Source organism: Emys orbicularis, chromosome 11, assembly GCF_028017835.1.
Source record: "Emys orbicularis isolate rEmyOrb1 chromosome 11, rEmyOrb1.hap1, whole genome shotgun sequence".
Classification (NCBI taxonomy): domain Eukaryota; kingdom Metazoa; phylum Chordata; order Testudines; family Emydidae; genus Emys; species Emys orbicularis.
In genome coordinates, this window is record NC_088693.1 from 38547991 (window position 1) to 38563024 (window position 15034).

Sequence of the window (15034 nt, forward strand, 5' to 3'; positions counted from 1 at the left end):
TCATACCTAGGCAGAGTGAATTTTAATAGTCTCAGCCTGGAGCTCACAAAGCTTTGGATCACTTTGATAACTTGGGGCTCAGTCTTCTGGCTAGTGGAAGATGGAAGAAAAGTAATGTTTGGTGCTGTTACTCTGTGTGTTCAGCAACAATGAGAAATCCAGAACGACCCTTCTGCTGCAGACTGCTCGTAGGAGGTAGTGATGTGCAGGCAAAGGAGCCAGTCTGTTGTGTGACCAGTTGTCTTGTGTGGAAATAACTTGTACAAGACCCATCGTTAACAGTGGGTTGGAGATTTTGCGCAATAGTATCAAGGTGTTATCTATACTGATGTCGAAGCATTCAAGAAAAATGAGGTACAGTAGCAGACTCCTCTAGCGTGTCATTTCAGCATTTCCAGCAGTGCTTCTGAGAAGCCTTTGCAGTCTGTAGTTGAATAGAGTTTCTAGGATTGTCTGTTGATTTGCAGATGAGGTGGATAGTCTTGTTTTTCTAGCGGAGCCTTTCCTGCACGTGAGGACTGGCTGGGAGTAGAATCTCTGCTGTACCCTCATTTAATGCATTCAAAGGGTATGGTGAATGAGTAATAGGGAGTGAAGTGTGAGCCAGTATTGGGTTTGTAATGTCATGCGAACCATGTCTTAATAAAAAGAAACCTAGATGGGGTTCTCATCTTCTAAGGTTCTGATAGATCAAGGGTCAACAAGTCAATAGTCAGACTCTCAGCACTGTGAGTGCATGATCTCAATTAACAACTGCATGAGTTGTTCTCATCTCATTGCTATAAGCTGAGCATGCGTGAGTGACAAAGGCATCTGGTGGGTAGGTTTTTTTTGTTTTCTGTATAACCTTACATTTCTGATGTTTTGTTTTTTCTTACTATCACTGGGAGTTTGGATGGGTGCATGGTAGTAGGCAGAAAATGCATTTTAATGGGAGCAGAATAACTGCCTGTCTGTGGTACTTTATTTGTACTAAGCTGTGGGAAAGGCTCCTGCTGGTAGAGTTCTGTCTCTGAGTACTGAACAGTAAGGTAGGAGCCAGGTACTGTGCCTTTCTTAGTTTTTCATTTTCCCTTTTTTTCCCTCTTTGCCCCCTTTTCTTTGTAAACTTGAGGAGTTTTAGTCTTCATAGGCTTCTGCTGGAAGGAGTTTCTGGACTGTAGGGGGGGGGGAAAGGAAAACAGTCATTCTCTGTTTACATTTAAATGTCCTTCCAGCAGACTCATTCAGGGAAGTTAAGAGGACTTGAGATACCTACTTGGAGATCCCAAATCTTTTGTTTTTATAGCCTTTCAGGAGTCAGGCAAACTGGGAGATGGATACTGGGTTGGAGTCTAGAAACTATGTAGAGTTTTCTCTTGAGGAAAAGAATGACGTTTAAGTTGTTGGGGTGCTTCAGAGTAAACATCCCAGTAAGATGAATAGGGCAGTTGACCTATCTGAGAGCTATTGTTTCAGACTGTCATTCCTTGTAGATGCAATAGGATAGCACTAAATCAGTTCACATTGGCAGTCTTCCTTCACGATTCTAAGAGCAAGAAACTTGTATTTAAAATCAGAGCTTAAATTCTGAATGAAAGAATTGGGCAACAGAAGTGTTGATGTGGCATACTGTCTGTCTAACTGCTCTTTTTAATGCATTCCCACTCAGGTTTCCACTCTCAATAGGTATGGCTCCTGAGAGTATGCAAAGAAAAAGGTTTGGTATTTTCAAGCAGGTGTCTCAAATCCATCTATTTTCTCTGAAGGAGCTTACTTGGAAGGGCTATCAGGTGTAAGTGGAAAAAGGCTCATGTTCTGGGGCAGCAAATCTTACGCGAACCCCTTATCTGCCCCCATCAAAAGAAAATCTTGGTTATCTTCTTTATCTTTCAGTTTAGGTTACAGACCTCTTCCTTCAGTTTCTTTGGCAGCTGTCTTTGCACTTTTCATATGAGGGTCTCAAAATGCTCATCTTCTGAGTTACAAATATAATTTTTTCCCCCTAGATCTTGATGGATCATCAAAATTTGTCAGAACATGTCCTTTGCATGGTTTTGTATTTGATCGAATTGGGACTAGAAGATTCACCAGAGCAGGAGTCTGATGAAGAAGTAAGTGTTAAATGTGATTATTTTTTTCCTTTTTAATAAGGAAAGTATTATTTATATATGTTCTTTAAACAATAAAATTAAGAAGCTGTAGGCATGATTTTAAAACCAAATTTAATCATGAGAATTTTAAAATTTGATTAGGGATACAGGATTAAGTCATTTTATCATATAACCAGGGATCAGTTTGAGGCTACTTAATATTTCTGTCTCAGGTTACAGCAAGGCAGGCAGTTAAGTGGCTTTATTATTTGTTGATGTGACTGTGATTGAACATTGCCAAATTGCTGAAATTAGCTGGTGTTGGAATTAGTTCTCTCTTGTTTCCTCCTATTTTAAACAGGTCTTCATGAAATAATATCATTTTAGTAGTCTAACCTGAAGACTTGGCACCTAATCATGCAGTCCATACTTGTATGCAATTACAATTGGATTTACATGTGTAAGCTAGGTTTACAAGATGGGGCTCTTGAGCCAATATTTTTTTTGGATTTCAGGACCCTTCCTTAAGATTTGGGCTATTTCCTGGGGAAATTATCTTGAGAAAATAAATAATAGCTAGTTAATAAACTTTCTTCAGGAGTGTTTTGCTTAACTTTTGTTTTAAATTAATATGTATTTTTGAATATCATAAGGTAGCATACAGTGGTGAAAATTAAATTAAAATCTTGTAGTGCATATGCTGGAATGGTCTGTGTAATGCTAATGGACTTCTGTGTTCATAACATGAGTGGTGCAGTTGCTTTGGCTGATATTTAGTAAATTATTGCTTGAAGATGTTTATAGAAAATGAACTGACTATAAAGCTCACTTAAAGAATAGCTTTCAAGTATCTCTTAACCAATATATCAACTTGAGAACAGGCAATCATATTGGTCTTCTCACTTTCAGTATTCTTACACATTACAAAAATTATAGAAAATATAAAAGTTGCAAAAATTATCAAATGAATTCACAACAACAGGTCTGCAAAGGTATGTCACAACCACAAGGTCAAACTCTTATTAAGGTTTGGGCTTTTTAATGATGAAAAGAGGTTTTTAAATCCTATCTGTATGCACCAAAAAAACCCTTAAAAATGAGATATTCAGAGAATTCATGGCGATCAATAATATTCTGCTAGCTAAAAACAAACAAAAACTCCTACATGTTCTATGAAGCTAGAGTAGGTCTGTCCAATTGCACAATATTAATCTTCACACCAACGCTTAGTCACCAACTGAAGGCTACACAAATGAAACGTAGTAAAGATACCTTTTTTTTTTTTTTTTAGTAGTTTTAAAATTGAGTATCCCACGTCTGGGAGGATTCTTTACAGGGAGGCTGAGAGCCATTCGGGTTGTTCCACATGGTCAGGTCCCTGTACCTGCACAGAGTCCATTGGCCTCAGTGAGACTCCATGTGGATGGAAAAAGTAACGTGCAGGATCAGGGGCCAAGGTAAAATTTCCATTTTCCATGGACTTTTGAAAAAGTTAGAATCAAATTATTTCCTTTAAAATGCTTCTATAACTCCCAATGGCTGGAAGTTGAAGCTTGACAAGTTCAGACTGGAAGTGAAGTGTGTTTTTTTTAGCATTAAGGGTCATTTATCGTTGAAACTACTTAACAAGGGATATGGTGGATTCTCCATCACCTGAAATCTTTAAATCAAGATTGGTTGTCTGTCTTAAAGACAGACTGTAGTTCAATCACAAGTTATTGGGCTTGATACAGCAGTTTCCTAGGTGTAATTCTATGGCTTATTTTATGCAGGTAGTTAGACTAGCTAACCACAATGATCTCTCTGCCTTTAAAATCTGTGAATATCTGAGAGCAGAATTTGGCCCCAGACATTACATAAAGGAAGCAAAATCTTAAGTGTTTTTGTTAATGAATTTAACAAACAAATTTTATTCCCAGAATCATACTGTTCCATTATTTAATGTAATGTGCAAACAAGGAAATAATTTTGAAGTGAAATTTTGAAGTGAAGCTATATTTTGGATAGCTTAATAAGAAACATTATATGAAAAAGGAGAAAGCACTTAGGACAGAAACTCTACTTTTAAAAACTGTTTTTAAAATGGAGATAAAGTGGTGGTGGATGAGAGGAAGTTACCATTCCTCAAATTTACTTGACAGCATTACAGTTCCAGAACAACAGTTATCTTAAACCATCTCGTAGTTTTTGTATAGTTGAACAACCCATTTAGAAAAATACTGAAAACAGCATCCAGTTTAGTGTGTTTAAGTGAGAAATTTTCATGGAGGAATCCTAGTAACCATTGGAGAAATCATTGTCCTTTACCCATGTAACTGTCAGCACTGAAAATACTGAGGTCATTAAACATTAGTACTGTAGATGACGATATCTAGAATACCGGTGAAAGAGACAATATTTGATAAAAATATATAATGGCAGCATAATGAAAGACTATTTGACCTATGCAGGGGTTCTCAAACTTCATTGCACCGTGACCCCTTTCAGACAATAAAATTACTACATGATCCCAGGAGGGGGTATCAAAGCCTGAGCCAGCCCGAGTCCCTGGTGTGGGGACCAAAGCTGTAGTCCAAGGACTTCAGCTCCAGGCACAGGGCCTGTAAACTGAGGTGTTAAATATATAAAAAGTGTTTTTAATTTATAAGGGGGGTCACACTCAGAGGCTTGCTATGTGAAAGGGGTCACCACTACAAAAGTTTGAGAACCACTGCCTTAGAAGATTAGTTTACCCGATACTAGAGCTCACAGTTAGAAATTTTGTCCCATTACTCTCAGTTCATACCACTTTTTTCTACCCTGAAGAATTCCTTTCCTCCTCATGAGTGCTCTTTTTATATACTTATAGATGCTTATATTTGAACAAAATATAATCTTTGTACATTTTTTGAGGTTCTCAGTCCAGCAGTCTGTCACTAGCATTTTTGAAGATCTGTATCATTTTTACCGAGGTACATATTCCAGTGTACGGTTCCCTTTTACTACAGAGATAATAATCAGCTTTGGTACAGTTCTAAAAGCAACATTATTTATCATAGTCTATAAAAGAAATATCTATCTAATATATATATAAAAATAAAATTTACACAAAGTTTTTTCCATTGATTTGTTTTTCATGGCTATTACTCTAGGATTCTGTTGGTGAACATGAACGTTGCCATGACAGTTGGTTTCCAGATAATAACTTGGTGTCTAACATGCGTCACTTTATTAACTATGTTCGAGTGAGAGTACCAGAGACTGCTCCAGAAGTAAAGAGAGAACCACCTGCAAGTACCAGCTCTGATGGTTTAGCTTCTTCCCAAGTAAGTGTAAAGAAATCCCAGGTTTTTTGCCTTCTGTAATAAGAATGCCAGAAAGATGTAACTAATGTATTGATTTTTTTTTTTTTTTGAAGACCATTTAACTTACCTTAATATTGATTAGTTTTATAAGTTTCTCAGGAGTATTTTTCCTCACCAGTACGCCTACATTATTTCTGTGGCAGGATTATTCCTAAAGTGTGGAAGTTATTTCAAAACATACCTTTTTCCAAATGACCGTTTTTAATTCCACCCTCTTTTTCCTCCCTGCCCAACCTACCAGAGTCCAAGGCGGTCTAAGAGCCTTCAAAGAGAGGTAGATTTGTGTGCAGTTTGTATTCTAATGCCCTTAACTGGCAACATGGCTTTAACTATGCTCACCATAACTTCCAGTGCAATCCATTAATTTCTGAGACTTTTTTTATTTTGCAAGTACCTATGCATTTTGTCAGCCTCTCATTCTTAAATAATAGACTAATAGACTTGAATGACTTAGAATTTGACATAATTTGTTTTTTAAAATAATTTCCATCTATCAAAGGTATTAAATGTTTTTTTTGCTGGCCTACTACTTGAGCAAATATGGGCTCACTATATATGTGCCTTTTTTTGTTTGTTTTGTTTTTGCCACTGCAGATGGCAAACTAATGTTACTAACATATAATAATGTTCTGTTGTTTAGCTTCTCGTATCTGAATAATCTTAACCTATTAATGTGATGTAGAAAGTGTATTTGAAATGATTAATGGCAAATTGGTTTGTTTTTGTGGAAGCAAAATTAATTTTTACAAACTGGAATAATAAAATATTTATAATCCAGTATATAATCCAGTCTTTATTGTCAATGTTTTTACGTAAGAACACCAGATTTAAAGAAAGCTACAGCAATGAAGTGTAGTTTATATAGTAGGTATTTTTGTGTGTTAGCACAACATTTTTTTTTGCAATAAAAACTGGCCATGATTTAAAACAACAACAAAAAACGTGAGTGCGTAAATAGACTCCCCATTCCATATTTAGTCACCTAAATAATTGGCTGCTGTTGGGTGCTCAGCATTTCTGGAAAATGAGGACTAAGTTTTTAAAAAAATAGGATCCACAAGTTAAGCTCCTAATGCCACATTTAGGCACTTAAAAAGTAACTTGATTCTCTATAGTTTTGATCACTCAACAGCTCCCACTGAGTTCAGTATCTTAATGTTAAATATGAAATTGATTATTTGCTGTTCAGCTAAATATATATATATATATATATATATATATATATATATATATATATATATATATATATATATATATATATATATATACACACACACACTTTACATTTTCATACCTGGCTTTTTATATTTGAGTATAATCAATATGTATAAAAGCATGTTGGACATGCAGGAGTATTTTGAATATAGAAATATTTTTAAATTATGGCAAAATAACTAATTGCTTGGGAAGAGGAAATTAAAGGCATAGGAATGGCTTCATTGTTTTTTCATTAGCTAGCTGTTGGAAGCTGAAAAGATGTTGCATATAGTTTTGCAAAATGATTATTGTTGATTCTTGTACTCCCTTTTATTAATCCACTACAAATAGCTCTTTCTTGTTTTAAGAACTCAGGAACAGCTCAAGTGTTCAGCTTGGTTGCAGAACGTAGAAAGAAATTTCAGGAAATTATCAATCGCAATAGTAGTGAAGCAAGTCAGGTAGTTCGTCCCAAGACATCAATGAAATGGTCAGCACCTGGTGCAACACCACAGCTAACCACAGCCATTCTGGAAATCAAAGAAAGCATATTGTCCCTGCTAATCAAACTTCATCATAAACTCTCAGGAAAACAAAATTCTTACTATCCTCCATGGTTTGATGATATGGAGGTTTTAATCCAACCAGAAATTCCTAAATATTCTCATGGTGATGGGATGACAGCAGTAGAAAGAATTTTATTGAAAGCTGCAGTACAAAGCAGATTGAATAAACGGATCATTGAAGAGATATGCAGAAAAGTGACTCCTCCTGTACCACCAAAAAAGATTAGTCCTGCAGAGAAGAAAACCTTGGACAAAGAGGAAAGGTAATATATTAAAAATAATATGGGGCACAATGGAGGGGTGGTGATATGTACCCCTCTCCGTCTGATAAATTGATCTATCTCTTCGGCAGTAATCGCTAAACCAACAAATAATTTACCAAAAAATTTAAAATCTTAAATTATAACTCTAGTCTTCAACAGCCAGTCCTGCAAGCTGCCTGATTTAAGTGTGTGTTGAGTGTCATCAGCACCTTGCAGGATTGGGCCTTTACATGAAGAATTTCTTAGGGAAAAGTTTCCTGCTATGTGTATAACTAATGATAGTTAGCATATGTTCTTGTTTTTGTAACACTTGTCTTCCCTTTCCTTAACTCTTCCCATTGTTCCTGGTCATCTCTTGTCATGTTATATGTGAGGTCTTTGGATTGGGGATCATGACTTTTGTCTGCATCAGTGGTTCTCAACCATTTTTGGTCCATGATCAAAAACATAGATTCTAGACATTCAGGGCTACAAAATAAAGAACTTTAAAGCAGACACCTTTTAATGTCTATAACAGCTGTTACTATCTGAAGACCTTCTCTCCTTTCCTAGGCTTTGAGCCAGCTGTACTTTTGGGAGGATGGAAAGGGAGATAAATTCTCTACATTAGCAAAGACAAGGAAGAAATTGTTTCCATGGCCGATAGATTTTTTTTTAAATAAGGCAGTTTGAAGCTGACCATGGGCTTGCAAGGTTGGAATAAGATCAGGGGAGATGGATTAGTGGGCACATAATGACATTGTATGTCTGATAAAGTGCACAGTCACATGTTTATTGTCTTTGTGTATACCTGTGTGTATATTGTAGCAGGAGAGACGTAACTTCTGTATAAAGGTTGTCTAATGTACTTTTCCTACTTTTTTTGTGGAACACTAGTGTCTCCATTGCTTTCGGTATGATTTTGAAAGTTGGCAGGAGGATAATCCTGGGGTCAGGGGAGTGCCTGTTGATGTTCCCATCAAAATCTGTTCAGATTTGGCAGAGAGAAGCTTTCAAAAATCGCTGTATGCAGTTTGTGTTATGCCCAGAAGAGCATGCTAGCGTCTTGCTACTAAAATTGCTCAACATTCAGTGCTTTCCAGCATGTCACTCGTGCCACAAAGAATTGCACTTCTGGATGGGGCACAGTCACACATAGTGTGTTTTTCCTTCTCTCTCTCTCTCTCTCTCTCTCTCTCTCTCTAAAGTACTTGGATAGAACATGTTAAAAGAATATTAAGTGGCAAAAAATAGTATGTGATCATGTAATTGAAGAGTATCTTAGTGCATATGCAGATAGGGCAGAATTAAGGTTGTATGAGGAACTTTTGATGATCTACTGTGCAACCTTAATAACATTAAGTAAATAGGGGATATTTTTGTGTGTGGTTGTGTACACACCTACACACAGAATATCACATCTGAATTTATTTTTGGTTTATTTTATTTGAAGAAAAATGCATTTCCAGTAACTTTCATACAGTTACATTTCTAGTAACTTTTGGAGAACCAGAGAGACTTCAGTGAAAGATTGGATCATCTAGCAGGTCAGTTTGTCCTTCATTGCTCAAGGAAACACTTTTTTCTTTTTTGAAAAGATCAGCTTTCTTCTGAGCTGTTCCATCTTCAAGTGGTTTACTTGTCAAGATAATATTGGTATGAACATAGCTGAAAGAAATCCAGAAATAGAATGGATCAGCCTGATCCATTTTTTCAGTCTTTTATAAAAACTATACATTTCCAAGAACATAAAGTGTGTGTGTGTACATAGTGTACTTGTAATTTCAATTTGTTTTAAAATGGTTTGGGAAAGTTTAAAAAAAAAATTCATTCTATTCTAGTTGAATACAATATAGACCTTAAGAACTGTAGGATTCTAAGACGTACAGCTTTTAGGCACTTCAAGAAAAGCTATACTGGCTGGAGTGGCAAAGAAGAAAGCTGGTCTTTTCAGAAAAGACCGGTGCGACCTTGAGCAATTAAGGGTAAATGATGTTCATTATAATCAGTTCTCTCACTGAAGTCTCTGTGGCTGCTTAAAATTACTGTGTGCTTTAGACTCATACAAAACCCTAATACTAGAAGTGTATTTTTCTTTAAATAAAATAAACCCAAAATAAATTCATGTTTTTACTAACCATATTATCTAAATACCTTGACTAAATATAAAACCAAAACTAAATTATAAACTAAACACTACAAAATAAAAATTAAAACTTTTTTCAATCATTCAATGAACTAAAGAAGAAACTTTTGAATGTGAAACTTGCTTTTTTTAAAATGTGCTGATCGTCTCTTTAAAAACACAGTGCTGCACTTAGAAATACTTATGCCTCAGTTGTGCAACTGAGGGTTCTTCAGTTTACACAGAGGGGAAGAGAGAATAAGTGAAACAGAACTGTATTTTTCATGTAATAAAGGATAATTTGTGCTTTTTCTCTGTAAAGGATGTGACATTTGAGCAGACATGTTCTGAATACTTTTATGTTGAATAAAACTCAAAGGATCACGTGATGATAAAAAATGATAATTTCCAGTTCTTTGTCACCCAAGTGACTATTTTTCCACCTCCTTGAATCAGTGATGAAGTTTGCAAAGACTTGAAACAAATATTCTAACAGGCAGTACCTTGTTACAGTTTAGAATTAAAATGGATCTAATCTGATGACTGTGTGAGCAGCATGAATCTAAGCTTCAATGTACATTTGTATTTCAAGTCTAGTTTTGTAATAATGAAGATTGAGCAGGCAGTGTTTGAGCACTCAGTGATGACCCATTTCTAGTTACCTCAACCTACAAAGACAAACTTGACATCTCCCACATGATCGATTGTCACCATAGAAACTAAGACATAGAGTTAGAAGAGAGACTGAACTGCTTGCAATATTTTTCAGCCTCAGTATCTTAGGCCCTTGGGCCATCACGGAAAATTACTGAGCTGTACTGAATCTGTCAGAGTTTGTTTATGTCTCCTTATTAAGGTTCTCTATTTACAGTCAGACTGTTTTAGTAAAAGCGAAGCATAGGTTGAGGAAAAAATTCCAGGGAAAAATTACTACAATAATTCTAATAAGAGGTTGTCTCACATTACTGATGCATCCTCGAAAATAATCAATCTTAAAATTGTTGTAAGGAATTTTTTTTTAAAAAGTGGTGACTTTTCAATGTGACAAATAATCATGTGTACATGCAGGGATACTTGAATTCTAAAAATGCCTAAGAAAATTGACTAAGTTAAATAAATACTTGCCCAAGAAAAACAATTACTAATTACTCTTGCCCTTTCTTAAAACTATATTTTACTTAATCAGTGTAAATAATTTCATTATCAGGGTCCTATTGAGACACCATACAATTCACTGTGATTTAATTTTAAGGGTAACTTTTGTTTCCTTTAAAACATAAAATTTTATATATTTCCATATAATGCGTGTGTATGTCATTTTTCTCAGTAAATGGGAAGGGGGGGGGAGGATGGGCAGCCTACAGAGAGCCTAGTGACTGACTCCTCCAAATACTCAAACAATTAATAGGTACCATTATACTTATTGTAATATTTTTAAATGCATCTTAAAATAAATTAGTGAGTTTTCTTTGTTAATACGACCATAAACTGTGTAAGGTCCTTTTCCAAAACATTTCCAAAGCAAACTTAATTTTAAAAAATAAACTAGAATGACAAAACAGCTAATATCCCAGCTATAGAAGCTCATTTCAGAGATATTTGTTTATTGGCTCTAATTAATTTGTTTGTGTTTTTGGGTGGGAAAAGTGTGATGAGGAGAAACCAGACCTGTGAAAGATAATGAGCAGGCAGCACTGGAATTTAAAGGCCACTTTTTTCCCCACCAGTGTAAGCAACTGCTGTATGAGGTTTTTCAATACCTTACCAATGATTTTAATCCTTGCTATCATCTTTGGTTGAAAAAATAATTCAGTCTTGATTCTAGTGTTGTCTTAGGGCTCTTTATGAACAGAGTTTGGATATTTTCCCAGGCTGTTTTATGCTGAATAATTTATACTAATTTTGTGATGACGATATAGTCACATGAACTTGGAACCAGTTAGTAGGTAGCAACTCAAGAAGAGCATTGATGATCTTATGGTTAAAGCAGTTGAATAATACCCAGGACAATTTGGTTCTACCTCTGGCTCTTCTGTGAACTTCCTTTGTGATCCTGGGCAAGTCACTGAAACCAGAATTCCCTAGGTGACCACTAATTGTGTGGTACTCGTTTTATGGGGCCCAATTTGAGACACCATGATCATGATTTTCAGAAGAGCTGAGCACTCACAACTGCAACTGAAGTCAGTTGGAGCTGTGGATGTTCAGCATCTTTGGAAAAATCAGTCTCTGGGTTGCTTGAGCAGGATTAATTTTAGTGTTTCTTAACTTTTGAATGCTTGATGTTGCAACCTTAGCATCCTTTTATATATCTTTTATAATACATTTTGTACATATTTATAAATGGGATAGCTAAAACAAGAATTTGGTGTTTGTTCCCTCCTCCTACTCCAGGTCCTTTATCCTCTTTTATCCCTGACCACAGGCAATAGCAACAAAACTATCTGATTTGTATGCCGTTTTTTGGCCTGGACTAGTAAATTTTAATCACTATTTGCAAGGGTAGCAGAAAAGTATGGACACTAGAAGATATTGTGGTGTGTTTATACTGATGCTGCCATTTTCCTCCGGCTTGCTTCCATTTTCTGGGAGTTGCTCTTCCCTGATGTGGTACAAAAATAACATTCAAGAGTAATGTCCTTATGTCTTCTACACTGGTAAGTCCTGATTAGATCATCATCCTTTGGTTTTGTTGGCTGGCTTTCATCCCTTCCAGTGCAACCAACAAAAAGTCCTCCTTATTTATCATCAAGGATCACTTCTAGGGTATTAGATTCCTCATTTGTCTGTCTAACAAATTAATGCAAAGAGGGGACTGTGGTAAATCTTGTGTCTCAGATGAAATTGTGTGGAGTGCTAACTGCTATGCTATCAACCCAAGAAAATAAATGTTTAACTCTTCTCTCACTGTCGTGGGCGGCTCTGTTTTTTGCCGCCTCAAGCACGGCAGTCAGGCAGCCTTCACGGATTCAGCGGCGTTTCTGCGGGTGATCTGCCGGTCCTGCGCCTTCGGTGTACCCGCCGCCGAAGCCGCGGGATCGGCGGACCTCCCGTAGGCATGCCATCGAAGGCTGCCTGACTGCCGCCCTCACCGCGACCGGCACGCCGCCCCTGGCACGCGCTTGCTGCGCTGGTGCCTGGAGCCGCCACTGCTCACTGTTATACCAGTTTCTCCAGTAAATTTCTACTATCTCTTTCATGTAGACGACAAAAGGCCAGAGAGAGGCAACAAAAGTTGCTAGCTGAATTTGCTTCAAGACAGAAAAGCTTCATGGAAACTGCCATGGATGTTGGTAAGTTGTATTACTTATTTTATTGTATGTAGTTAAATTATTTTTAAAAAGTCTCTTGTAGCAATTTCTGTGCATTTGATGCTCCCACAGATGCTTACAAATGCAGTTTCTATTAAAAAAAAAAAAAAAAAAAAAAGCCGCTGCTTAATAAGATGCCCTTTATAAATTACATTTCTTGGACTTCAAATAATTCTTCATACTGTGCACTTACATTGTATAGCTACTTACATCCTAGCACCTCCAAAGTACTTCACAAACATTGAACATCACAAAATTCCTGTGACACACAGACACATTCTGTACTTTTTACAGATAAACTGAGACAAAGTAATGGTAAGTGGCTTGACCCAGGAATTGAATCTGACTCCTAATTCTGCTCTCTCACCACCTGACCATGCTCTCTACCAAACAAAGCATAGCAATCATGAAAACTTCAGGAGTTAGTTTGTAGAACTGAGCCCAACCATCAATAAAGGGCAAATAGTTTTAACACAGGGTGGATAAAAGTTGATGGATTTTTTAAAAAAAAATTAAATACATTTTTCTTTTTTAAAATAAACCTGTTTAAAATTGAAATTATGACAGCCTATGTTAGGCCTAAATTTACTGGAAACTATTAAAGTAATTTAAATAAAAAAAGCTGCAACAATGAGCCCTCTCACATGTTAATAGTTAAAGGATGCTGCTTTTTTAATTATATAGAGAATCAAAAGGAAAACATCTTAACTTTTGAGGTCAGCTCAAGCTTGATAAATCTATCACGATGTCATGTACTGCATTACTATATCTATTATTTTCAGACCATGAAGTGAATACTGGTATTTACTTTTTTCCAAATGTAAGTACTTTCAGTTTCTGTTGTGCAGAAAAGCTTTTGAATTAATTACTTTTGTTTTCAATTTAGCTAGCAGATACAGAGAGAATATTTTCTTCATTTGGACTAGTTCACTCAAAGTTAAGATGACGTTTTGGGGAGTTAAAAAGGCAGGAAAGCTTGTTTTCCTTTTCAAATGTATAAATAAAAATCAAGTGGGAAGGGATGAGCTCTGCTAATTTTAAAAACTTGAAGGATGTGGGGCCAGATTTTAAAAAATATTTAGGCACCTAAAGATTCAGATAGGTGCCTAATGGGATTTTCAAAAGTGTCTAAGTACATTAGGTGCCTAACTCCTATTGATTTTAATGGGAGTTAGCCACCTAACCTGTTAAAGTTTGAAAATCCCACTAGGCAGCTATTCTGCATCTTTAAGCATCTAAATACCTTTGAAAAAATCTGGTTTATGAGAACTGGAAACAATCTGTCAATTCACTAACTAAAGTTAATACATCATTTGTTTTAATAAATCAGTTTTAAGTGCAAAAAATGTTTTGATGATATTTTCCTTAGGTACCAAGCACATTTAAGGTAGTTTTATTTAACTAATGAAAATAATTTCAAAACAACTGCTGTTGTAAATTTTTAATTGATTTCCAATTTCTGTCCAAATACAGCTTGACACAAAACCCTACTAAAAAAACTCCTATCATTTATTTAATAAGAAATGGGTCAGTTACCATTTTTTAACATCATATAAAAATTTGACTCTGAATAAATGTATAGTAAGCTATGTAATTGTTTAAATAAATTAGTATAGATATAGTGTATCCTCTAGGCTATCAAAAAGTAGATCAAATTTAGTGTAAATGTGTTGTATTGTTTGTATTACAGTATGATCATTCCCTTTTAGAGTAAATGTGGGTAGACAGTGACAAACATGACAGAGAATAGGGAATGGTATCTCTTTAAACAGAAATCTTTTACCGTTTCCAAAGTGCTTGAAAGCTTGTCCCTCTCATCAAGAGAAGTTGGTCCAATAAAAGTTTAAAACCTCACCCGCCTTGTCTCTCTAATATCCTGGGACCAACATGGCTACAGCTACACTGCATACTGAAACGCAGACAGTCTGATCCTCAGAGTGCTTTCTGTGTTAGTAAAAATGTCATGACTTTCCATGCTTTTGTTTTAATATTAAGCATGCTCAGTTTACAATTCAAAAGAATCTCTTAACTGCAACCTTGCAAACTCAGTTTTGATTGAGAGAGCTCAGAGCTCTTTCTTTCTTGTATGTAATCACCAGTAAAAGAAGTTCTGCATATTATTTAGGCCATCAGTTGCATGTATATATCTCATTGTCTTCTAATTATACTCTCATTGA

General features: G+C 35.8%; 1 protein-coding gene across 1 annotated transcript in view; it reads left to right on the forward strand.

The window, feature by feature from the left end:
* The window catches only part of UBR3 (ubiquitin protein ligase E3 component n-recognin 3), a 204835-nt gene that overhangs the window by 101020 nt on the left and 88781 nt on the right, over positions 1-15034 (forward strand). The window contains exons 21-25 of the mRNA XM_065412946.1: positions 1989-2093; positions 5204-5377; positions 5658-5690; positions 6982-7442; positions 12751-12839. Coding sequence (XP_065269018.1) covers positions 1989-2093; positions 5204-5377; positions 5658-5690; positions 6982-7442; positions 12751-12839 — 862 coding nt within the window. The remainder of the gene's footprint in view (positions 1-1988; positions 2094-5203; positions 5378-5657; positions 5691-6981; positions 7443-12750; positions 12840-15034) is intronic.